General features: G+C 38.0%; 1 protein-coding gene across 1 annotated transcript in view; it reads right to left on the bottom strand.

The window, feature by feature from the left end:
- LOC105551335 (acylphosphatase-2-like) overlaps positions 1-16,043 on the bottom strand; it is a 38,077-nt gene extending 22,034 nt beyond the window's left edge. Inside the window, exons 1-2 of the mRNA XM_011996526.1 lie at positions 15,885-16,043; positions 15,570-15,639 (exon numbers count right to left, since the gene is read on the bottom strand). Coding sequence (XP_011851916.1) covers positions 15,570-15,639; positions 15,885-15,984 — 170 coding nt within the window. The 5' untranslated portion in view covers positions 15,985-16,043. The remainder of the gene's footprint in view (positions 1-15,569; positions 15,640-15,884) is intronic.
- Between the last annotated feature and the right edge of the window lie 10,185 nt (positions 16,044-26,228).

Raw genomic sequence — 26,228 nt, forward strand, 5'->3', positions numbered from 1 at the left:
GTAAGTTTCATCTTTTTATTTTCAATCATTTGTGCAGTAGGATAAAGCCCAAAATGTGTCATAAATCACTGAATTGAAAACACCACTGTGCAAAATATAAAAAAGATTTCAAATCAACCATGCTGTCATCTTTAATTTGCGAACTTTAGAAATAATTATTTTTATTCTTTAAATTATTAACTAAAACAATATTTGATCATTGTAAAACTTCAAACAGGATATACAGGAAGCAGGAAGTGAAAGTTCTCCTTTCTCATCTCCCAGCCCCACTCTTAGATATGGCCACTCTTTGAAGATGTATTCTTTCACACCTTTCCTGTGCATATACAAGTATACACATAGCTACCTGTGAATATGTCCATACAGAGGATAATCAGCATTTAATTATAAGTCACACAGTTCTACTTTCATATTTAAGGGAAAAAAAACTTCTAAACAATTTCCATCAGAAAAGATTGTCACTAGTCTGGTGTTTTTATCCATTAAATCTTTGTTTCTAGTGATTTCCCCAGGAGTAAGTGGTTCATTGTAGTTGGCTAACCATGTAAGAGTAAGCCAAATGTTTTTGTTCTATTAATAAGGGAAGTGATTAAATATTTGGTGCTTTTTCTTAAACCTTCATAGGAATAGATGGTGAAAAACATGTGACCTGAACTAAGATCAAATCAGGCAGAACTGTGTTCCAGGTCAGAAACAGTTTCAGGATCTTGACATTTGACCACAAGGGCCATCTGCTTAGAGCAGGGCAGAGCAAAGCAAAGTGTGGAGCAGGGTGAGGACACAAAGGATGAGTGGATGAGAGGTTGGAAATTGTCTAAAAACATTAAAGCTGATTTTAGTTTTCCATTGTCCGTGACGGTGGGATTTGGTGGTCATTTGTTGTTTAAGTTATTTTATTTAAAGTCCCCAATCCCTAACCCCAACAGATACAGGAGTGCAAATAATATTTTTATTCTTTGATGGATTTGGAGAACTTGTATATTCTTCTGTTGTTATTTCATGAGAGATTTTAATTTACTATTTGAGTCAAAAGTTTGAGGCAAAAAAAAAGTAACGTATATTTCACTACCAAGAGAACTGGTGTCTCCTGGGTAATGAATTATGAATAACAACATATGAAATAAATAGCAACAGTCACTTTGGTTCCTTTCTGGAAGAATATAGGATATAAGTAAGTGTATACATGAAAAAATGAAAATAAACAGTAATGATGCTTGCTAATTGTGTTGCTTGCTTCTAACTCATTCATTCTAAAAAAATAATTAGCCGATAGGGAATAATTACTATTTTTATAATCTTGTTCAAACAAATTGAATTTTTGTAATGGAAATAAAGCGAAACTTAGTAAGGCATTTTTATAATCTAGGATCTATGTTGCTACAATCTATATTTAACTCTTTAGAAAACGGTCCCATAATCAAGATCTCCTTCCCAGTTCTCTCACAAGGAGTTGTAGCACTCTCATTCACAAGAGTAAGCACTCGATTTTGGCTTTTTAATTTTACTTCATAATACCAGAGCCTAGAAGGAACTTCCACATCACAAAAAATCGAGCATTAAGGGTTTCACCAGACTCTAGCTTTGGTGATTTCTGCCACATGGTATCTTTGCTACTATAATTCTAAGGAGATGGGAAGTCTTACTCGACTGAAATCTTGTCTAGCCACCAACATCAGCCCATCTTTACCTGTCCTGAATATCATCATGCAGGCTAGTAATTTGCACCCCTTAGCCTATTGACAGAGACATCTGTATCCCCTATGATGTCCATTGATTGTGCATGTGCACCGTGGCAGCACCACTGATTTGCTTTAAACGCGGTACTTAATTTGATAAATAGAATTATCTGGCATCCAAGGCATCAGATTATATTCCATTGTCAGGAAAAGGAAAAGGAAATTGATCCCTGACTTCTGAGCTGCAATGACAAAGTTAATCACAACTGGACTCTAAGATTAAGACTAATCAGATATTGAGTCAAAGTAATCAGCTGGAGTTGATAATACATAGAATAATCTAGTTTTGAATAGTGCTTTGCTGTTTTCAAAATGTTTTAAATTATGTTATTTCATTTAAACCTCCATCTTCTCTCTGAGGAAGGTATTATTATTTCCATTTATAAGTGAAAAGACCTAGCCTCACAGAGATAAATTCCTCTTCTTGGCGATGCTTCCTTTCCCACCTGGCTTTTATATACCTTCCCTCTATGATTCTGACACCTGGTAGATTCTCTTCAAAGAATTCACAAATCAATGATGCTAACCACTCAGTGGAACATAAACCTACCTTCCAGTTACCATCTCATTTCTCCTTCTTCCTATCAATTAAGTTTCTTAAGAGTAAAATACACTCAGTGTCACTTCCCAACTTCACACTAACTCTTCAAACCCATTGAATCAGGCTTTCAAGCCCACCCCTCCACTAAAATGGCTATCAGGAAGGTTGTCACAGACCTCCAAATTGCTAAGTGAAAGGCATATATTGTTTTTCCATCTTACTTGACATTTCTCCTTTTCTCTGCCCAAGGCTTTTGGGACACTGCCCTTCTGCCTCTCTCCCGTGTCTCTAGGTGATCCTTCTAAGTGGGAGTTCCTTTTAACTTTGTTCAATCCTTTTGGTGATCTCTACAATTAATTTTATGTTCTCTTGATCTTGATTTACTCTGTGAATGACTTCATCGGAACCCACATTTATCATGAAAGCTGCAGCTTCATATACCATTGCCTACTGAACCTCCCAGCTTGTATCCTGTCTGCCTCCACCTCCATGCCCCCTGCCCACCCACACCTCCCTTACCCAACGTGATCTTCCTCCTGCATTCTGAAACTTGGCAGAATCTGGGCAGTCACAGACTTTCAACCACCCCTGGATAGTCAATCAACCATGATGTCCTCTTGATTTTAATAATCTTTCATATCTCTCTTCTTCACTCTTATTATCCCTGACTTACAACAGGTTCTTGTCTGTTTGCCAGGGATGTGGGTCAAGATTGCCTTGGAGGCTTGGGGCCATTCCTCAGTAGGTGTAATGAAAAAAACAGATTTGTGTTTTTCCTATCATGGTGTTTGGCTTTGGATATCTCCTGTTGTTGGGGCTCAGTGGTGTGTCTTGGTCAGGAATGATGAAAATTACAAACCACAACTTGCATTTATCTTCCCTGTAGTTGAAGTTTATCTTAAAATGGGCATGGAAGAAGATAAGATAGCAAATTCAAAGCATTTAACAAATAGGTGATGGATATCTATTCTGTAATCTGTGCTAAGCATCTGGGCTACAAAGACAAATATGGCATAGTCCCTGTCCCCAATGCACTCATGTTCTAGTGGGAAAGGCAAATGATTACAATTCCACATAATAGGAATGATGAAGGAATGTGAGAAGTGTTCTCTGAGTACAGGAGAGTTTTCATCCATGTATTCATTTTGCCTTCATTGCATTAAGTGTGTGAAGTGGGGAGGGAGGGAGCGGCAGCCTGGCTGACAAGGTAGAGTAGGGCTTCCAGAGATGTGAAAATGCTATCTTTCAGGAACCTTGAGACTGCAGTTCTGGATCCTGCCATTGGGGGTTCTGGGATTCTGTTGGCTATTTTCTCAAGTGGTAGAATTATCCCAAACAAGTTACACAACCTCTGTGATTTCTAATTTCCATAATTCTAAAATGAAAAGTCGGTTAAAATCAGGAGTTGGCAAACTTTTTCAATAAAGAGCCAGATAGTAAATGTGTTAGGCATCGTGGTTCATATAGCCTCAGTAAATGTGTTAGGCTTGTGGTCCATATAGCCTTGTTGCATTTACTCAACTGTGTCACTATACTGCACAAGCAGCCACAGACAACACGTAAACAAGTGAGCCCGGCAGTATTCCGGTACAACTGGATTTACAAAAACAAGCAGTGGGCTGGATATGGCCCACTGGTTATCATTTGCAAGCTCCTGGTCTAAATGATCTCTACGATGCCTTTCAGATCTGCCATTCCATAGGTTCATGAAACAGCAGTTCTTCAATTCTTGATGTACTTTATATTGGTTTTTAAATATACTTTTGTTGTGGTTGTTTAGCTTAGAAAATTTAAATCTGGCATTAAAAGTGGTAAGAGTTGAGGTTTAACTTATCATGGGTCAGTTAGCCTCTCTCTGTTCCATGACTATCCATCACAGACACCAAGAAATGTATGGCCCTGCATGGAGCCACAGAGCTCTGTGACTGGACAGATGTCATTCTTGTTTCTGAGAGCACAACCTCAGCACATGCTTCCCTAATGATAGTACAGCAGCATCTTCTTTATCTATATACTCACATTATTTAGTTCCTTTCAAAAAATAAAATTATTTTTAAGAAAAGTTGTCAATATAGTATCTGGCAATGGAAACCTATAGGTAAATAGGTATGTTTCATTATGAAATTTTAATAAACCAAACTGATTTTTGTGGCTACTAAGCAAAAGAATTGTTTTAAAAGAAAGTATGCTGTTATGCATATAAGCTAAAGCAGAATCAGCAAACCGTATATGTCATAAAAGACAACAATTCTCTACTTTTCCAGTGGCAGACATTGCTAATCAATCCTAGCAGTTTTCCCCACAGACTCTGAATGGATTCTCATAATTATTCCAAACTCACTGAGCCAGGAAACGATGCCAAGTTGATTGGCATTACCATGCCAGATAAAATCTATTGTCACAGTACAACAAAAGTTACTATACTTTCTCTATTCCTACCATCAAGTTATTCTTGCTAAAAAAGATACAACATTGGCTTCAGCAGCTATAAAATTCAACACAAGAAAATGAAGATAGGGTATGTCTCATACATTGCATAGAGGAGTAAAAGTCACTAAAAACCTTTCATAGAGAAAAACTTGGCATTGTTTATTAAAAGACTTAAAATGTGCATAGTAGTTGGAGACTTGGGGATTTATTGTATTCTCTTTTTGGGTACGTTTGAAACTTCCTATAATAAAATGTATTTAAAGTGTTCAATGAAGATAAAAATATCATGGTAGATGACAAGTAATGTATTATTACATAAAGGTAAGGTAAAATCTAAATTAAGAAATAATATAGAACTGAAATAATGTTGTCTAATTGTAGAAAGCTTTGTGCCTATGATTAGCATATGAAATTATAAAACAAATTTCATTATTGAAATCTTTTTTTTTTTAAGATGGAGTCTCACTCTATCACCCAGGCTGGGGTACAGTGGCACGATCACAGCTCACTGCAACCTCTGCCTCCCAAGTTCAAGAGATTCTCCTGCCTCAGCCTCCTGAGTAGCTGGGATTATGGGTGCATGCCACCATACCTGGCTAGTTTTTGTTACTTTCAGTAGAGACGGCGTTTCACCATGTTGGTCAGGCTGGTCTCAAACTCCTGACTTCGTGATCCACCCGCCTCAACCTCCCAAAGTGCTGGGATTACAGGCATGAGCCACTGCACCTGGCCCATTTTAGTAATTTCTTAATAGGCATATCAAGGGATTTGTGTGTGTGTGTGTGTATAAATGCATTAAACATCTCTGGAAAAATAAATGGAAACTACTGAAAGCAGCTGTCTCCTAGGAGGGAAAAGAAAGGAGGGAGAGTTATTTGCTACTGAATCTCCCATCGTTCCTTTTGAATATTTGTACATCTTGCCTGTGTTGCCTTATTAAATAAACAAATAAAATGAGCATGCACTTTGATTCAGCGATTCCGCTCCTAAAATTCTATCCTAATAATCAAGGATGTAGGTAAAGATTTTCCCTCAAGAATGGTCATTACAGCATTGTATGTAACAGGAAAGCGTTTCAAGCAATTCAAATGTCTAATAATTAGGAATTTTTGTTATTTCCATATATAGAAATAATAGCCACTAAATTTATGAAGATGAATTTTACTAATATATAAAGATGTCTGTAATATGGTATTAAGTTTTTTTAAAAAGCAAGTTGCAAAACAGGATGTAGTATATGACCCCACTTTTGTGAGAAAATAATATATGGACAGGAAAATATTTGGGAAATGTGCATCAAAGGGATAATAGTGGTTACTCCATGAAACAAGGATGGCTTTCATTCTTTACTTTTTTCTTTACTTATTTTCAAATTTCTCCAGCAAATACCAATTTAAAATTAACAAAAGATTATGAAAGGGTTTGAGAAAGTCCCTAAAGGAACAAAAACAATTTTTCTTGTGTGTGTGTGTGCGTGTGTGAAAGAACAATCTGAACCCAAAGAAAAAGATGAAATGTGGTTTTCATGATCAAAGTCAAAGTCATTACAATAAATGCTGAAATTTTGTTGACAATGTCTCTAGCTGGGAGGTAATGACATACAGAGTTAAATACTATTGAAGATTCTACCCATGGTATTAAGTCTTTTCAGTGGGTTTAGTAACTCTATCATGGTAATGCAAGGGCAATTTTCCCCCCAGTGTGTAAATAGGTGTTATAACATTGACAACTATTAGACTAATGTATGTAGGATGTTTAACAAAGGAGAATGCTGTCTGAAATACCTAAACTAACAACATGGAGACACCAGACATGTTGAGTGAGAGACTTTTACTAACTAAAATATGCTATTGGGACCATGGCCAGATGGGGAAGGGTCTTGCACAGCTTGCTAAGGATTTTGACTTTTTTTTGTAAAGACATGCACAAATTGTATTTTGGGATAAAAGCTCAAGGTAAAGGATAGGTTAGAGGAATGAAAATTAAGCACAAGGATAATAATAATTATTGGAGGACAGTAATAATTGTAACCTCTTTGAAGGAATTTTTCCTAACAAGGATAGAAAGGATAAACATGTAAGCTATTTAAGTTCTAGTTCCAACTTTTTTCCAGAAAAAGATACATGATATATAAATATACATATAAAACCCGTAGCAGTTCATATATATAATTAGGAATACTCTTAATGTTGCATTTTGACTAAATATAAACTAATTAGAAATATTAAATCAGAATGTATTTTGCCCTTATCAAACAGTCGATTAGGCAAATCAAGCAGGACTTGGATGTTCATTGTAAAACAATATGTGCTGACTTTCCACATTCACCTAAATGTAATTCACTTAATATGTTAGATTCTATAAATATGCTTAATCATTTCTCTATGCTTGATGTTCCTTAGAAAGGGAATTGTTAGATACGAAGCTGATCCACACTGATAGCTATCAGTTTCTCCCCTGTGAGAGCCTTGGGAAGCACATCCCTGGGAGTGCTGAAATAAAACACTAGAAGATTTCCCTATTCCTAAGTGATTCCCTGATTTTATGCAAAAAGTTCTAAAGAAATGTTTTCTCTCCTGACCTAATACTGGAAGCTAGAAATAGTCAAGTGGTACTATTCCTCTTTCAAATTTAAAGACTGTTGAAAATGTACTGATGAGATTTTTACCTCTCTGAAATAGCCAATTTCAAATAGTCAGTAGCCAGTCCTCAGTTTCCTGTGGTTGGGAATAAGATAGTGAGATACAGTACAGATAATGAGACCTAAATAGTCAACTGTTTCTGGAAAAGTATACTCGGATTTAGGTTCATATTAGTCTGGCTCCTTTAGAAATGATGGTTGAATTCATACAATTTAAGGGTTTACATGAAATCTAACTTGAATAAATACAGAAAAGCAGCTTCAATTTGGTCATCCAGTAGAGCTGAATCATTTCAACTCAAGGTCCAAATAAATTTATTGGTGCATTTATTAAAACCAAAGTTATTGAGGCAAGGAGGTTCTTTTTCCTTCTTTTATACCTTACCTTACACAGAACTTAAAAATAATATCCAGAAGCCTGAAACATGGTCTTGAGAACTCAGGACCACCTCAGGCTGAACTGAATATTTTGAGCTACGTGAGGTTGAACTGCATACTTTGGTTTAGTTAAATGATATTGAAAGCACCACTCTTTAATGTGGTAGCACAAAACGGCAGCTGGTATTATATCATTCTGCTTTGTATCCATGTTGGAGAAACCGTTCATGGCTGATGTAATGTTTTCTCTTCTTGCAAATACTGTGGCTCATAAAAGTTTGATTCCCTATGGCTCTATCCCTATGCTTTCTTTTATATAAAAACAGCGAAAATCTTTGACATTCTAAGGTTAAGTGATTTGCAAGAAAAAATATTTAATTTCCCCAGATTTTTCTTTTAGTTTCAGAGAATTTTTTTTTTTTTTTTCCGAGACGGTCTCGCTCTGTCACCCAGCCTGAGTTCAGTGGCGTGAACATGGCTCACTGCAGCCTTGACCTTTCAGGCTCAAGTGATCTTCCCACTAGCTGGGACCACAGGTGTGTACCACCGTACCTGGTTAATTTTTTATTATATTTTGTAGAAATGGGCTCACCATGTTGCGCAGGCCAGTCTTAAACTTCTGGGCTCAAGCAATCTTCCCACCTCAGCCTCCCAAAGTGCTGGGATTACAGGTGATATGGTTTGGCTGTGTCCTCAACCAAATCTTATCTCCACAACTCTCACGTGTCATAGGAGGAGCCTGGTGGGAGGTGATTAAATTATAGGGGCAGGTCTTCCCTGCCCTATTTCTGTGATGGTAAGTCTCACAAGATCTGATGGTTATTATAAGGGGGAGTTTTACTGTACAAGCTCTCTATTCTTGCCTGCTGCCATCTATGTAAGATGTGACTTGCTCCTCCTTGCCTTCCACCATAATTATGAGGCTTCCCCAGCCACGTGGAACTGTAAGTCCATTATAAACCTCTTTCTTCTGTAAATTGCTCAGTCTCAGGTATGTCTTTATCAGCAGTGTGAAAACAGACTAATACAACAGGCATAAGCCATCTTGCCCAGACTAGAGAGCAATTTTATAGTCTCAATATAATGGTGGTTTTTGAGAAGCTCAAAAGACAAAACGAGACACTTGTGCATGGTGCAAATTCCTGTTTTTATTCCAAAAATAACTGTTGTAACTATTGGTAGTATAGGTCTTCCCTCTCTCCCATCTTTGGCTGGGATGAGGTGCAGGGCAGGAAGGTTATTGGAATATCTGTTCAGAAATATTCAGGCATAAAAGTTTAGAAATGTGGCCGTGTGCAGAGGCTCACACCTGTAATCCAACACTGTGGGAGGCCGAGGCAGGTGAATCACCTGAGATCAGGAGTTTGAGACCAGCCTGGCCAACATGGTGGAATCCCATCTCTAATAAAAACACAAAAAATTAGATGGGCATGGTGGTGGGCGCCTGTAATCTCAGCTAATCGGGAGGCTGAGGCAGGAGAACTGCTTGAATCCAGGAGGCAGAGGTTATAGTGAGGTGAGACTGTGCCACTACACTCCAGCCTGGGCAACAGAGCCAGATACTGTCTCAAAAAAAAAAAAAAAAAAAAAAATGTTTTTGTGTTCTGCAGAGATGCAAATGATTCCTAGGATCTTGGAATGTATTCCCCTGAAGTTAAGGGGGCCTACTCTACGTATAGTATAATGTGATAAGAGCCATGGTGAAAAAAAAAGTTTAGAATTGTTAACTAATGACTTCAATGAGAGTTTTAAGTTTAAAAACTGTAATTACAAAATCTATAGATTCTATGGCTCCTGGGGACTATGTACCTTCCTTTGGAATTTTTTGGCATAACAAAGAACACTCAATTAATGTACTAGTATTGTAGTGTATCTTCTAATGGAGCATTAAAACATTGTATGTTTAAAGACAAGAACATAAGACTTAGTTTCCCATTGCATACCCAAACAGAAATGTTAACACATGTGCACCGTAGTTTGTCATTTGTTCAAAATTGGGTTTGGACAGACTCTATCAAATTTGAACAGTTTTCTCATATTGTTGCTGTAACAGAAGCAGAAAGATAAAAATAACCCAAACAACTTTGTCAGAGAAAAGCCTCCCTACCATTGTTCCTACCTTGATCCTTCCTAGTTTCCTGCTTTCCTAACCCCAATTCTTTGAAAACAAGATGAAGACAAGCTGACCCGATACTAAACATCTTCTTGTGAAAAGGCTCATGACAAATGCAGTCTTTATAGAAGATTCCACATTTGAAATGTGAAATGATGAGATTTTTAGGAGATACCACATGAGCTTGTATTCTAGCATTGAAAGTCTCTCTTGTAGGAAAAGCATTAAGACTGTTGTCTTTGCGTCATTCATTCATTCTGCATCAACAAATATTTATTGAATACTGGTTATGTGCAAAGCAATATGAGCAACTCAAGGATATGGAAAGTATAGCCTCTGAGATTTGCAGTCTTGAAGAAGAGACAAGATTTGTATAATGCATATTCAAGAACAGTCAGCTTGTCAAAATTGGATCATCTTATCTGACTTACATTCAGATGAGGACATCATTGGTACAATGGAAAGACCACTAGTCATGAAGGAAGCCACTTACTCTATCGTTTGCTATTTCTTAGATCTGAGATAAATTACTTAACCTCAAAGGGCTGATGGTTGGAGGGCAGGTGGAAACAAGAACATAGACTACCTTCAGGATTACTTTCACATAGATTACTATGACCCAGAAACAGGAAATGTGAAGCATATGCACAAGGTACAGATGCAAGCGAGTGGATTCAGCTCTGAGATCCCTCCCTAGTTCCTCATAGATCACCAGCCAAAGTTCATGGTCAATGCAGCTCCTGGGTAGAGATAAACCTGCTAGGTGACAGGAGCCCAGAGCCACAGACCCACAGCCTTTCATTCCCAGACCCCCATAGTTAGGCCCCTCAGTGTTCCATTTCTTATTGCTTCTTGGGGCTTAACATGAGCAGTCTACATCTGATAAACTTCAGTTTCCTCAACACTGATATTTAATAATTGTATACTTGGTAGGCTTGTTCTCAGCCTTGGGCAAGATGGTCGATATGAAGTGTCTAGCATGGTGCTTGATCCATGAAGGGAAGGTGCTTCATCAGCGGCTTCCTCAGTTGAGGAACTGAAAGTAACATGCACATTTCCTGCCTCTCCAGCCTAGCACTCTTTCTAATACACGAATAATGGCAACTGGATTCACTTTGCGACAATAGAATGATACATTAAGGGATGAGAGAAAACTGATTATTTGCAGAAAGCATTGCATGTCTAAAAATCCTAAGAAATCTGTTTATTAGCCTATGTGAGTTTATCAAAGTGATTAAGTTTATAGTGAATTCACCGTAATTAGGGGATTTCTTCATTGTGGTAACCACTAGCTTAATAAAAAGAGAAGAAATCCCATTTAACATAGCCACAAAAAAAGAGTGGGGGGACACAGAAAAAAACACTTTACTGAGATCATGGTATTGCAGTTAAAGAGTTTAATTAATGCAAGGCTGCTAAGCAGAAGGGCTGGAGTTAACACTCAAATCAGTCTCTCTAATAAGGGGCTAGGGTTTTTATGGATAATTTGGTGCACAGGGGGATAGGGAATGGGTGCCGCTGATTGATTTGGGATGAAATCACAGGGGTATGGAAAATGATCCCGGTGTGGAGTCCTCCTTTGGGTGGGGCGGGTCAGGGGGGGCACAGGACACACTGGTTGAGTCATGAGCCACTGGCTGGATAGGGTTGGTCAGTTGCCAGAATACAAAAGTAAAAAAACATCTCAAAAACCCAATAGTATGTTCTACAATAGTGATGTTATCTATGGGAGCAATTGGGGAAGTCTTAAATCCTGTGATCTCTGGCCACATGAGTACTGGGCAGTAAGGGATTATAGAAAGTATGCCTATATTTGAGCAGAATTCAGGCTCCTCCAATAATAATAATCTTGTGGCCTTTCATTAGTTTTACAAAGGTGGCTTCAGTTCCGGACAAGGAGGGGATCAATTTTAGGGAGGGACTATTATCATCCTTAGTTCAAAGTTAAACTATAAACTAAATTTCTTCTATAGTTAGCTTGGCCTATGCCCTGGAATGAGCAAGGAGCACCACCTGTGAGGTGAGAAGCATCCCGCCTCAGTTTCTGTCATCATTTCTGCAAAGGTGGTTTCAAACTATGACATTTATAAAGAAAATTATAAAGAATTGTATGTGCCATATGTACAAAAAGTACAACGCTTTAATGGACTATACAAAACAAGATAAACAGATTGAGATATATACGTTATTATACAGAAAAACAATTTTCACCAAGTAAAGTTATTTACTGTTTGTTAAATATTGAAATTCCACACTAACAAAGAAACTGTGACTCATGATGCTGCTCTAGTCTCCAGAATTTCCCCAGGAAATCCTAAAACATAAAGTGTAAGTTTTTATACTAATTGAATAAAGCAGCGTAAGACATGTAGAAATACATTGAATATATACTATCACAAAATTAGGAAAAAATAATTTAGTAATTACATTTTATTCATTCATTGTATTCATTTTTTATTTTTTATCTTTATTTTTAAAATTTTGAGACATATCTCGCTCTGTCACCCAGGGTGGAGTGCAGTTGTGTGATCATGGCTCACTGTAGCCTCATCTATGGAGCTCAAATGATCTTCCCATTTCAGCCTCCCAAACAGGTGGGACTACAGATGTGTAACACCATGCCTGGTTAATTATGTTTTAATAATTGCCAGGATAACTGGCTAACACAAAAACAAAACAAAAAAAGTGATTTAAATTAGCACTTACAGTACATACCAGAGTAAGATCGTAGTGCATTAAAGAGTTAAATATTTCCTTTAATTTTTAGCAAAGCTAGGAGAAATATGCATCAAATATTTATGAAATCTTTAGACAATATTTTTGAAAAGCTTGTGGCAACAATGGAAATCACAAAGAAAAAAATAGCTTAAAAACATCAAGAAAAAGTGATTTTAACATAAAAACTTACAATGATTGAAACACACAAGAAGATAAACATAATTAGGAAACAGGGAAGAGTTAGTATCTACAACAACTTAAGGACTTATCCAAATCTTCAAAAATATTAAAACCTCAAGAGATAAATGGTCAGAGGACATAAACATAGTATTTGTATATGAAGAAATTCGAGTAAATTAGATGTATAAGTAAGTTCTTGGAAGGATATTTATAATAGCAAAAAAATTGGAAAGAAAATACCCAGTATAAATTACAGTGCATCAACTCAACAGAGTGTTATGTAGTCATTAGAATTATTAGGAAAACGGGAAATTTTGTTATTTAACATAATACATATACACACAGAAAAACAAAAATGAAAATTGTTATTGATACAGAATAGTGGAAAAATGGCTTTTCTATAAATAACATTGAGGTGGAACAAGGGAACAGCTGTACTAGTTATTGAACATTATTACTGATTTTAATACTTGCATTTTTCAACATATATATGATAGCAAAAAAGTTAAACAGAAGAAATCAGGGATGTCAGTGCCAAATGGTAAGTTATTGAGCTTCCTAGAGTTAGGATCTTTTGCCATGCCAGAACCTTTACAGAGAACACTCACATTTCCCAAAGGCGCTGGGCAAAGTGAGGAACGCGCTGTGGGAGTCACCAACCATATGTGATGATGGTTATACCTTTGTCTCTGGAGCCTTATTCTGGGATATCAGTGTCATCAGTTTGTCTTCCTCCTTCCTGATGTTTTATTCTTATCATGATTCTTTTTAAAGTTTGCAGTTTGCCTGGATTTAGATAAAGGTCTTCATATTTTAACTGGGAATTTATTTCTTGTATGTAGCTCCTAACATATTTCAATATCCTCTTTACCATCCCCTGCCTTCCTGTTTACTGTTTCTCATGTAAAAGGCATTGTTATAGATTAAGAGTTAACAGCTCAGGCCGGGCACAGTGGCTCATGCCTGTAATCCCAGCACTTTGGGAGGCTGACATGGGATAATCGCTTAAGGCCAGGAATTCAAGAGCAGCCTGGGCAACATAGGGAGACCCTGTCTCTACAAATAATAATAAAAATCAAAAGAGTTAATAACTTGAGTAATGGGCACAGTTTCAATCCTGACTCAGTGTGTGACCTTGGACAAATTACTTATTTGTAAGCCTTGGATACATTTATAAGTAAGATGGAAATGATGACACAAACTTCATTGGGTAATTATGAGGTTTAAATTAAGAGATAATTCATGTAATGTGCTTAGTGTGCTACCTACTTATAACATTGTAAACTCTCAGGTTATGACATGAATATGTCACTTAAGTGCCTTTCAAATTTTTAACTATTAAGAAAAAAAAGAAAAACTCACAACCTTAAAATAATTGTTCTATGTTTTGTTTTTTGAGATGGGGTCTTGCTCCAGGCTGGAGTGCAGTGGTGCCAACATGGCTCACAGCAGCCTCAACCTCCTGGGCTCAAGCATCCTCCCACCTCAGCCTCCCAAGTAGCTGGGACTCCAGACACATGCCACTACTCTCAGCTAATTTTTTTTTTTTTTTTTTTTTGGTAGAGACTGGGTCTCACTATGTTGCCCAGGCTGGTTTCGAACTCCTGAGCTCAAGTGATCTTCCTGCCTCGGCTTCCCAACGTGCTGGGATTACAGGTGTCAGCCAAGGCACCCAGCCAGTTCTACTTCTTTCCACACATTGGGTAGATCACTATAAGAAAGTCATGGTTTAATTTAAAAAGGCAAGTTCCCTTACTTTGCTGTCCTTTGTTTGCCTTTTAAAAGACACCTTGAATATGGAACAGTATATAAATAAATCGACCAGATTTCCTTAATCACCACACCTAAGTAAACTGTATTTACTAAAAACAGAAAGATGACAAGAAGGAAAATGTATTTACTCAATTCTGGCTTTATGACTTCAGTAGTCCGACAACTTCATTTCAACTACTGAAGTCTGTCAAATGATCAAAACCAAAATATAGAACTATTTGTTATAGTTCATATTTAAACTTTTGAAAATGAATCTCAGTTGAAAAGTTCAGGTAGGGAGGAAGGGGCATTTCCAAAGGAATTAAATGTTGTGGTTCAGGTTCAAAGCAACTATGGCTGGCAGAAAATCAAGGCTTTCCATATTGTGTCTTAGGTAGTGATAGCAACTGGGGTGTAGGTTTTGTATATATGTATTTTTAAAATTTGAAATTGGTAAGTGTAATATGAGCATTACTTGGACTTTATTTGAATTTATTTGAATTTCAACAGCTACCAACAGATGTGCTTAGCCTGAATAGGCCCCGATTCCCAAGTAGCACAATATTTCAAACCTATTTTAGATTCTGAAACAAGAGCCGATTCCAGGAAGATAGCTCTGAACCTTTTTCCCAGCTGCAGAAATAACTCTGCTTGTTACTCCTCTGACCTACACCAAGGGAAGCTGCTTGAAAAGATGTTCTTCTGCCAACAATCATTTTACCATTGTAACCCACAAGTGGAAAAACAAACTGTTGGCTCCTCTTCAGAAAACCTATTCTCACATCGCCAGAATCAGGTAGATAAAGAAAGCAAGCCATAGAGTTCTTTTAATTCCTGTCTTTTTCCAAAATGACATTTACATTTTTGTTACACCAGGGAAGCCTATTCATGGTGTGTATGAAATGGGGCTTATATGTCAACAACTGGTCACTATTAACCTTTCCCCGAATAATTAAATTCATCTAGGGAGGTATTAGGACCACTCTCCCCCCAGCTCCCAATTCCTTCTCCCTCCTTCTGTTCCCACCCCTTACTTTAGGATGTATGAGCCCTTCTCATTTGAAAGTAAAAACCTCCCACCTGAATTCTCCTCTAGCTGTTGCCCTATCTTGTTTCTTTTCTTCACCAAGCTTCTGGAGCTGATGAATTCCTATTAAGTCAAATGGAAATTCTGAATTTGCTTTCAGACATAATAATGTTTTTATTGGGAGCCTCTTTGTGCCAGGCGCTCTTATAGGCCCCTAAAAAACATTTTCCTGATGAAAAAGTACATGAATAATGCATGCTCATTATAACAACTCAACAGTACAGAAACAGATAAAGAGAGCATCAATGCCTCTCCCCACTCAGCTCCATATCTTACCATGTCCACCACAAGAGATAAGAATTATTAACCCTCTTTTGTAGCTGAGAATGGCTCAGAGAGTAGCCCGCAGAGTGTAAAAGGAAGAGCTTTAGGGGCAGATTGCCTGGGTTCATTTCTTGACCTTGCCATTTCCTATGTGTCCATCTGCAAATTAATATTTCTGCACCTCACCCGGGCGCGGTGGCTCACGTCTGTAAACCCAGCACTTTGGGAGGCCGAGGCGGGCAGATCACGAGGTCAGGAGATCTAGACCATCCTGGATAACATGGTGAAACCCCGTTTCTACTAAAAAAAAAAATCAAAAAATTAGCCGGACGTGGTGGTAGGTGCCTGTAGTCCCAGCTACTCGGGAGGCTGAGCCAGGAGAATGGCGTTAACCCGGAAGGCGGAGCTTGCAGTGAGCTGAGATTGCGCCACTGCACTCCAGCCTGGGCGACAGAGCAAGGCTCCATCTCAAAAAAAAAAAAAAAAAAAAAGTTCTGCACCTCAGTTTTCTTATCTGTTGAACAGGGCTAATGATAGTACCTGCTTTATAGGGTGTTGTGATAAGGATGTAATTTGCTAAAAAAAAATTGTTGGAAAAACATTTACTATCCAGTCCATATTTTAATTTCCTCCACTGTCCCAAAAATGCTTTTGAGAGCTTTCCTGTCTCCTACCCCAAACAAGGATCATATACTTATATTTTTGAAAAGGCATGGGCATGTCCAATGGGTTGTGGTAAATGATTGAGTGTGTTGGTGGATCTTGTTTACTCATATTTTATTCAATATTTTTGTATCAGTATTCACAAGTAATACTAAAAAGTCCTTTAGTGGCGGACCATAAGTTCTGGTATATGAGGTTTCCATTATTGTTATTTTGAAGGTGTTCTGTAATTTATTTATTTCCTTTTTGACCCAAGAGTTGATTTAGAGAGTTATTTATATCAGCAATTACAGAACTGTTCTCAGAACATTCTGCTCACACTCTACTTTTTGCAATATATTGAAGTTTTTTTTATGGGCATAATAAATTCTCAATTTTTGTGAATGTCCAATGGGCATGTGAAAAGAAGGGGTATTCTCTATTTTCAGGATGCTGAGTCCTAGATAGCAAAAATAATGAGAGCTAATATTTATCAAATACTTAATACATGCTAAGCTTTGCTCTTTAGAACAATTCTGTGCTTCACAACAATTCTGGGAGGTAGGCACTATTATTATGTCAGTTTTACAGATAAGGAAACTGAGGCACAAAAGTAACTTTCCCAAGGTTATTTAGTAACTAAGTGCAGTTTGAGATTTGGACTCACCACTCTTAACCACTACATTTCAACTTACTTAATCTTCATATCACCCCTATATGTAGATATTATCTGTGAAACAGAGAAAGAAAACTCAGGCTCAAAGAGGTTAAGCATTTGCCCAAAGTCATAATAGGCCACACCCTGCATTCTTCCCCTCTCTCCTGGGTATTCCTTTCAACTGCCTCATCCATTGTCAAAAGGAGAGTAGGATGCTGATATGGTTTGGCTCTGTGTCCCCACCCATATCTCATCTTGTAGCTCCCATAATTCCCATGTGTTGTGGGAGCAACCTGGTGGGAGATCACTGAATCATGGGGGTGGGTCTTTCCCATGCTATTCTCGTGACAGTGAATAAGTCTCACAAGATCTGATGGTTGTAAAAATGGAAGTTTCCCTGTACAAGCTCTCTCTTTTTGCCTGCTGCCGTCCATGTAAGATGTGACTTGCTCCTCCTTGCCTTCCACCAAGATTGTGAGGCCTCCCCAGCCACGTGGAACTGTAAGTCCATTAAACCTCTTTCTTTTGTAAATTGCCCAGTCTCAGGTATGTCCTTATCAGCAGTGAGAAAATAGACTAATACACATGCTTATCTTTTGACCCCCTACTTTTTATTATACAAATTTTCATACATATATAGAAAGCATAGTATAATCAAATAGCTACATAATTCCACCTAGTTAAAATTTGCTATATTTTCTTTCTTTTCCTCCCTCTCTCCCCAGAAGTTTGTTTTTGGCATTGTAGTTGAACTTTGTGAAAGTAAGTTGCAAATATCATAACACTTGACCCCTAAATGCTAAAATTCCTCTTCTCGGAATAAGAATGCTGTTTTCTATACTTATAATGCCATTTATCACACCTAAGAAAACTCATGTAATTCTTTTAAACATTTTACTATCCAGGCCCTTTTTAAATTTCCTCTCCTGTCCCAAGAATGCTTTTGAGAGCTTTCCTATCCCCTACCCCAAACAAGGATCATATATCTTGTTAAAACAACTCACCACCTAAATTTATACTTATATTTTTCAAAGGGCATTAAGATTTCTACTTGTTTCTATGTAATATGCATCCACCCATCTCCAGACCAGCATCCCTTTTTGGGCAATTACCTTGTACCTTCTCCCTTTCCTCCCACCTTGTTTTTTACATCTGAGTTTGCTGCGCTGTCTGCCTGGCTTCTGCCCTTCCTGGCTAGTCTCCTGTTTCTGCTTTCTTCATTCTAAGCTCCCTGAGGAGGATCTGAGAGGTGAAGCCAGCTGGACTTCTGGGTCAGGTGGGGAGTTAGAGAACTTTTCTGCCTAGCTAGAGGATTGTAAACACACCAATCAGTGCTCTGTGTCTAGCTAAAGGTTTGTAAATGCACCAATCAGGAGGATGTGGGCGGGACCAAATAAGGGAATAAAAGCTGGCCACCCAAGTCAGCAACGGCAACCTGCTCAGATGTCCTTCCACGCTGTGGAAGCTTTGTTCTTTTGCTCTTCACCATAAATCTTGCTGCTCCTTACTCTTTGGGTCTGCACTACCTTTATAAGCTGTAACACTCACTGAGAAGGTCTGCAGCTTCACTCCTGAAGTCAGCAAGACCACAAACCCACCAGGAGGAACAAACAACTCTGGACGCACCACCTTTAAGAGCTGTAACACTCACTGCAAAGGTCTGCGGCTTCACTCCTGACATCAAGTGAGACCCTGAACCCACCCGAAGGAGGAAACTCTGGACACACCATCTTTAAGAACTGTAACACTGCGAGGGTCTACGGCTTCATTCTTGAAGTCAGAGAGACCAAGAACCCACTGGAAGGAACCAATTCTGGACACAGATCCATGCCTGTTTCATTCACTACTAAACATCTATCACCTCCCTACCACACAAAAGGTGGTCAATAAATAGGCACTTACTGCTTTTCCTGTGCTATTTGGATTTGATGACAGAATCTGGCTTCCTGGTTTCAACTAGTGATTGTAATATCTTTTCTCAGTATTCTGGCAGTTCAGTATACGGTGTATGTTAAAATAATGAAATTCTGGTATATTTATTTTACTGTGATTATTCAATACTCTAAAAGGTGCTGAATTATCATCTTGAAACATATGCAAAGAGTTATACGCTGTATTAAAATTTGAAAAGAATGAAGGAGTAACTCTATACTCCTCAAAAAGAAAGATAAAATAACAATTGACAACCCAAACCTTTTTTTGACAGGGTGTCACTGTCACCCAAGCTGGAGTGCCACTAGCAATAATAACTCACTGTAAGCTCGAACTCCTGGGCTCAAGCAATCCTCCCACCTCAGCCTCCTGAGTAGCTAGGACTACAGGTATGCAGCACCATGTCTGGCTGATTTTTAAATTATTTTGTAGAGACAGGGTGATATGGTTGGATATTTGTCCCTGCTCGAATTTCATGTTGAAATATAATCCCCAATGTTTGAGGTGGAGCCTGGTGGGAGATGACTGGATCTTGGGGGCAGTTTCTTGTGAATGGTTTAACACCATCCCCTTGATGCTGTCCTCTTGACAGTGAGTGATTTCTCACAAGACCTGGTCACTTAAAAGTGTGTGGCACCTCCCTCTCTTTCCTGCTCTTGCCATGTGATGTGCCTGTTCCCCCTCTGCCTTCTGCTATGATTGTAAGCTTCCTTAAGTCTCCCCAGAAGATGAGAAGATGCCATATCATGCTTCCTGTAAAGCCTGTTGAACAAATTAAACTTTTTTCTTTATAAATTACCCAATCTCAGGGTTTTTTTTAAAATAGCAATTCAAGAATCACCTAACACACAGGGTCTCACTACCTTGTCCAGGCTGGTCACAAACTCCAGCCTCAGGTGATTTTCCCACTTTGGCCCCCCATAGTGCTGGGATCACAGGCATGAGCCACCACACCCAGCCCCTAAACCTTCTATCACATACATAAATCTTACTCCTATTTCAAAGACCTTTCAATAAAACGGAATGTGAATGGGAGAGTAATTAATTAGGTTGATATAGCTGTACCTAATCTATATCCATACAGGATAAATTAAAGATAAAGATAAAACTAGAAATGCTTTACTTGAAACAGAAACTACAGTTTGCCATCCATAAAAATTGTGATTACTTTTTTTTAAAGAAATAAGAGAGATTATTCTAAAATGACAACTCAAGAAAATACTAGGAATTAGAGCAAAACTCTGTTCACCTCTCTGCTACCAGTGTAGAAACTGAAAGCTTTTATAGCAGCTGGAAAAAATTTGCTCCAAAAAATACTTTTATGGTAATGATGACATTATCAATGCACTTTGTTTTTTTTCATTTTCCATTTTCTATGATTAACCAACTTATGCATTTACTGTAGTATCAATTTCTTTTCTAATACTGAACAAATTTTATCTAAATTAGGCTAGAGTGATTATATATGTCTAACACTTAGATATTGGAAACATGTTTTATAATATCTATTTAAAAATTTGCATTTAAAACGTATTATTTAGTTACACTGTTGTATTTCCTGAATTCTGAACACTTTTAAAATAAAAGTCTGACATAAATACTGGTATTTTGGTTTTGTGTAACATAAACACTGTAACAGTGGTTGTGTCATTTTGCTCCTGTGTCGCATTCACTGGTGGGGACGCTTGGCACTAGCAAGAACACAGGTCCAGTCACAAGCCTGTGGCTCTGCTCACCCCTGACTGAAACACTCTGGGGCCAGTCTATCAGGCCAGGACTCTACATAGACTTTTTAGACTTCTACAGTTTCACCAGGCACAATAATGTATATTTTCTTTCTATGAGTGCTACCTTAGTAGAAAATGATTAAATCATAATTTATTAACTTTGCTAGGGTAAATCATTTCCCATGCCCTGGTAACTCAAATATTTTTCTCCCCTCTTATCTATATTTACATACAATAAAGATGATTGCAGCTGTAAAGCTACTTGGTTAATCACTTAAAACTTCTTTTTGACCATTTCCTTTGCAAACAGTTTGATAAGACTTTCCATGGGAAACAGAAGAAATTAGCAAAGTGTACATCTCCCTCTCTTGTTTACTAACATTCTTTTGAATCTTAGGAAAGTGACATATTGTATTCAGGCCCTCAGCTTTCTAAACTGGGTGGCCTAGTTCTAAGAAAAATAGTTCTGTATGTTAAATCACTATATAAACAAAGTTGTATAAAGAACTTAAGAGAGAGGGATCCCTTTCAAAACAAGAACTGAAAAAGAATATTTCAGGAGTCCAAGGAAAACAAGACTATACAATTCACAGGCTTCTTTCAATCATCTAATATACAGTTTATCTTTTAAAACATCATGCTTTTTCTGTTTCCCAGAGAATTAAACTCTTTACAACTCTATGATGTGCAGATTAGTGGCTAAATTGTACTCTTTCCAAGAAGCCATATTATTCTTCCTTCCTTCACTCATTTTTCTTTTTTCTTTCCTTTTTCTCCCTCTCCCTCTTTCTCCACATCTCTATTTCTGCCTCTAGTTGACAAAACATTTCAGAGATTTTATATAGCTCTCCTTGTTCTCCCTTTTTTAAGGAAAAAAAAAATCATAGCCAGAATATTTCAGACTCCAAAGTTGAAATTGTATATTATTCTTTTCAATAGTTTCTAGTCCATGCCTTAGAACAAAGCAGAATGGAACCCCAAAAGAAAGTAATACTTTACAATGAACTCAAAGAATAATATCACTACTCACTTTTCAGTTTTAAAAAATATTTCCTAATATATGCGTACCTTTGAGGAGATGTATAATACCAGGGTCTGTGACATTAAGAAATATAAAATTCTAAAGGTGTCTGCCTTCCCACTAACTGATTTTATCCAAAGGTGGTGGTGCTATACCTTGGCCCTAGAATACAAATCCAGCTTTGAGTCTCCTGTCAATAGTTTGGACCACCTATTGCTCGAAAACATTGCTACCCTCATGTCATTCCCTCTCATTTCTCATGATTTTTAGCTCCTGCTTCATTCTCACTTCTCTCTTGTCTTATCTCTCAGTGATTTCAGTATACACATCCACTATCCTTCCCACCCCGTCCTGTTGGCTCATTGACCTCCCCTGCAATGACCTTATCCTCTATCTGCCTCATTAGAGACCAACTTGGATTCATGAATAGGATTCTGACTAATCTCTTGCAGGTCATTCTCAAACCACTGTCTCTCAGCCCTCTAGATTATTCTCCCTAGGACTTGACCCCAGGAGACCTTCAGTAGCCTTAATCTTCCAATTCATTGATCAGACCACCTTTTCACTGATCTCATCCTGCATGTCTTCTGTTCCTCCAGCTTAAACTCTAAGATCAATTCTTATAATTATTCTCTTGTCCTTCTTGTTTCAGCTCTAAATCCAACTCTGCTTATTCACACTGCCCCTGTAAGTTGAATGTGGCTAGAGAAAAATTCATAGTCATGCTGATGGGTCTCACTTTGAATTCATGACTTTAATATTGTCTGACAATACTTTAGGTCATAGTCTAGTCACTCTTCTCTCTAGACAACTATTTCATACCTTCTTCTCTGTCCTCAGACTCTACTGCCTCTTGCCCCATTTCCTCATACTCATTTGATCATCTTGCTTTCTATTTCACTGAGAACAGTGAAGCAATCAGAACAAGATTTCATAAATCTCACTATCACTTCTACCTGTTTACCAGCACATACACCCTCATACTTTGACTTCCTGCCAGTTACCACTAGTGAATTTGTCATGCTCCCACCTAAAGCTGACATCTCCTCCTCCACTTAGGTACTAGATTCCACCTCCTCTTGTCTATTCCAGGACATCCCTCCAATAATGCTTCCTTCTATCTCTTACATCATTAGTTTCTGCTCCCTACTGGATCATTCACATCAACCTGCTTCTTTACACATGCTTCTTCTCCCATTTTAAAAACACGTTCTTTGCTCCATTTCCCCACCAGCTATTATCCCATTTCTTTGAAGCAAAACTTCTCAAAAGAGTTGTATATTCTTGCTGTTTTCACTTTTTCGCTTCTTGTTTTCTCTTAAACTTATTCCAGCCAAGCTATTACCCCACCACTGCACTGAAAGCAGCTTGACTACTCTTGTCATGATCCCATTTCTTTGTTTCTTTTTGGAGAAAAATTCCTCAAAAGAATTGTCAATATTCAATCTCCAATTTATTTCCTCCCTTTCCCTTTCAAACGTATTTCAACCCCCACCACTCCACTGAAAATGCTCTTGTTGAGTCACCAGTGACTCTTTGTTTTAAAATCCAACGGTCAGTTCTCAGACTTCATCTTAACTGACCTGTGAGCACCCTGTGACACAGCTGAACACCTCCCTTTACACATTCGGCTTCAAGCACATTGCACTCTCTTGGTTTCCTTCCTACCCTGCTGGTCCCTCTTCAGTCTTCCTTAATGTTTTTCCTTTTTTTCCTGACCTTATAATTTTGGAGTCTTCAGGGCCTAGCTTATCAGGACTCACTATCTTAGTGTTCTTATCCAACCCTTTGGCTTTAAATTCCATGCATGCTGATTATCCCAAAATGTGAATACCTATCTCAGACCTCTCCTGAGCTCTAAACTCATTATGCCCACTTGGCATCTCAGCTCTGTTGTCCAATAATCATCTCAAACAATATGGTTTTTTTTTTAAAAAAAAGATAACTCCGATTTTCCTGCAAAGATCTTCCTCATTATAGCCTTCACCACTCTGCTTCCAGTATCTCCATCCTAACAGTTGCTCAGGTCAAAATCCTTGGAGTCGTCCTCGACTTCTCTCTTTCTTTCATACCCCATGCTGGGAGGTGGGGCCTTTAAGAGATGATCAGGTTGGTAAGATGGATTTAAGTCTTTGTTGCAAGGCTGGATTACTTCTTATGGGAATGGATTAGTTTTTGAGAGAGTGGGTTGCTATAATGCTGAGTCAGCCTCTTTTGTCCATTCTTTCCCAGGTGCTTGCTAGCTCTTCTGCTTTTTTGTCATGCTACTTCATAGCATAGCATATCGGACTTCTCAACCTCCAGAATTGTGAGTTAAATAAACTTTTCTTTATAAATTACCCAGTCTCAGGTATTCAGTTACAGCAACAGAAAATGAACTAAGAGATCCCATAGCCAATTTACCATGAAATCAGGCTGACTCTACCATCATACTATATCCACCATCTACCTCCATTGCTACCACCTGGTCTGAGAAACATCTTTTACCTGGGTTAGTGCAGCAGCCTCCTAAAAGATCCCCCTAAATCTACCATTGCTTCCATACAGATTATTTTTCACCCAGGAGTCAGAGTGATTCGTGCAAAACTAAAGTCACATTTTGTGTCCTCTGCTCAAAATCCTGTAGTAATTTCCCATTTCATTAAGAATAAAAGCCAAATTTCTTACACTATCATACAAGAACCTACTTGATCTAGCCTCCCTCATTCACTTTGCTCCATCCACGCTGGCCTCCTTGTTATTTCTTGAACATTCCAGGCATGCTCCTGTCTTGGTGCTTCTGCTTAGCACTTCTCTTCCTGAAATGCTCTTCTCCAAGATTTCTACTGGCTGACTCCCTCAACTTCTCTGACTCTTTGCCAAAATCTCATCTTTTCAATGAGGCTTCCTCTGACCACCCTATTTCATACTACAATCTGCTCCCCACTCCCTACCCCCAGAACTTTCCATCTCCTTACTCTATTGTTTTTTCCATAACACTTATAACTTTCTAATGTGCAATATTATTTTCTTGTTATTGTTATCTTTCTCCCCTGCTAAAATGTAAACCCCAAGAGGGAAGAAATCCTTGTTCTGTTCACTGTTATATCCAGAGGGTCCATAAGAGTACCAGGCACACAGTAGGTACCCAATAAACATTTGTTGAATGTTTAATAAATATAAAAATGGATTATGTGTACCTTGAATGTTTGGTAGTAGTTGCCTCAAAATCATTTGAACCTCACGCTACTTTTGTGGAAAGATTTTTTTAAGCTACTGATTCCATTTATTTACTGTCTCTAGGTCTATTTAGATTTTCTATTGCATTTCAGTCCTTGTTGATAAGTTATACATTTCTATGAAGCCATATATTTCATCTAAGTTTTAAAATGTATTGGCATAAAGCTGTCTAACATCCTGTCTTATATTTCTTTAAATAATCAATGTGACTATGTTTTTCTTTCCAAATACTGTTTATTTTCTCTTTTTATTACTAATCTTTGGTTGATACTCTGTATTGTCTTACATAAATTTCTGTTTATTATTACCTTTTATCTATGTCCTTTGGCCTAACTCTATTGGTCTTTTATGACTCAAATTATTTTTCATGATGAGTGATACAGCAGTTGCCAATATTTCCAGTTTCCTCCTTCCAGGCTCAGGAGAAGATTACACCTCCCTGTCCTATTAAAGTTAGACAAGGTCAACTGACTAGCTCTGGCCAATGATTTATGTCACTTTTGATGGAAACATTTAAAAACCTATGAATGTGGAAAGAATGGTATTTTCAATAAACAAGGCTGGGTCAATTAGATATTCATATGGAAAAAAACAAATTGTGACCCTACTCATAAAAATGAATTCCAGCTGGATGGCAGATATAAATTTGAACAATCTTGGTGAGATAAGGTTCTTCATTTTTTAATTCTTTTTTGAAATAGAGATAGGGTCTTCCTATGTTGCCCTGGCTGGTCTCCAACTCCTGGGCTCAAGTGATCTTCCCACCTCCGCCTCTCAAAGTGCTGGAATTACAGGTGTGAGGCACTGTGCCCAGGCAAGAGATAAGATTTCTTAAACAGAGAAGAAAAACACTAAGGTAGAGGGGGAAATGACAAATTGACACATATTAAGATGAAAAACTTTTGTTCCTCAAAAGGTACCGTTAAGATGATGAAAAAGTAGGCCAGGCGCGGTGGCTCACGCCTGTAATCCCAGCACTTTGGGAGGCCAAGGTGGGCAGATCACCTGAGGCTAGGAGTTCAAGAACAGCCTGGCCAACATGGCAAAACTACATCTCTACTAAAAAAAAAAAAGAAAAAAGAAAAAAAAAGGCTGGGCATGGTGGCAGGCACCTGTAGTCCCAGCTACTTGGGAGGCTGAGGCAGGAGAAGCGCTTGAACTTGGGAGGCAGAGTTTGTAGCGAGCCAAG

This window comes from Mandrillus leucophaeus, unplaced genomic scaffold (genome assembly GCF_000951045.1).
Source record: "Mandrillus leucophaeus isolate KB7577 unplaced genomic scaffold, Mleu.le_1.0 Scaffold518, whole genome shotgun sequence".
In the NCBI taxonomy this organism is placed as follows: Eukaryota; Metazoa; Chordata; class Mammalia; order Primates; family Cercopithecidae; genus Mandrillus; species Mandrillus leucophaeus.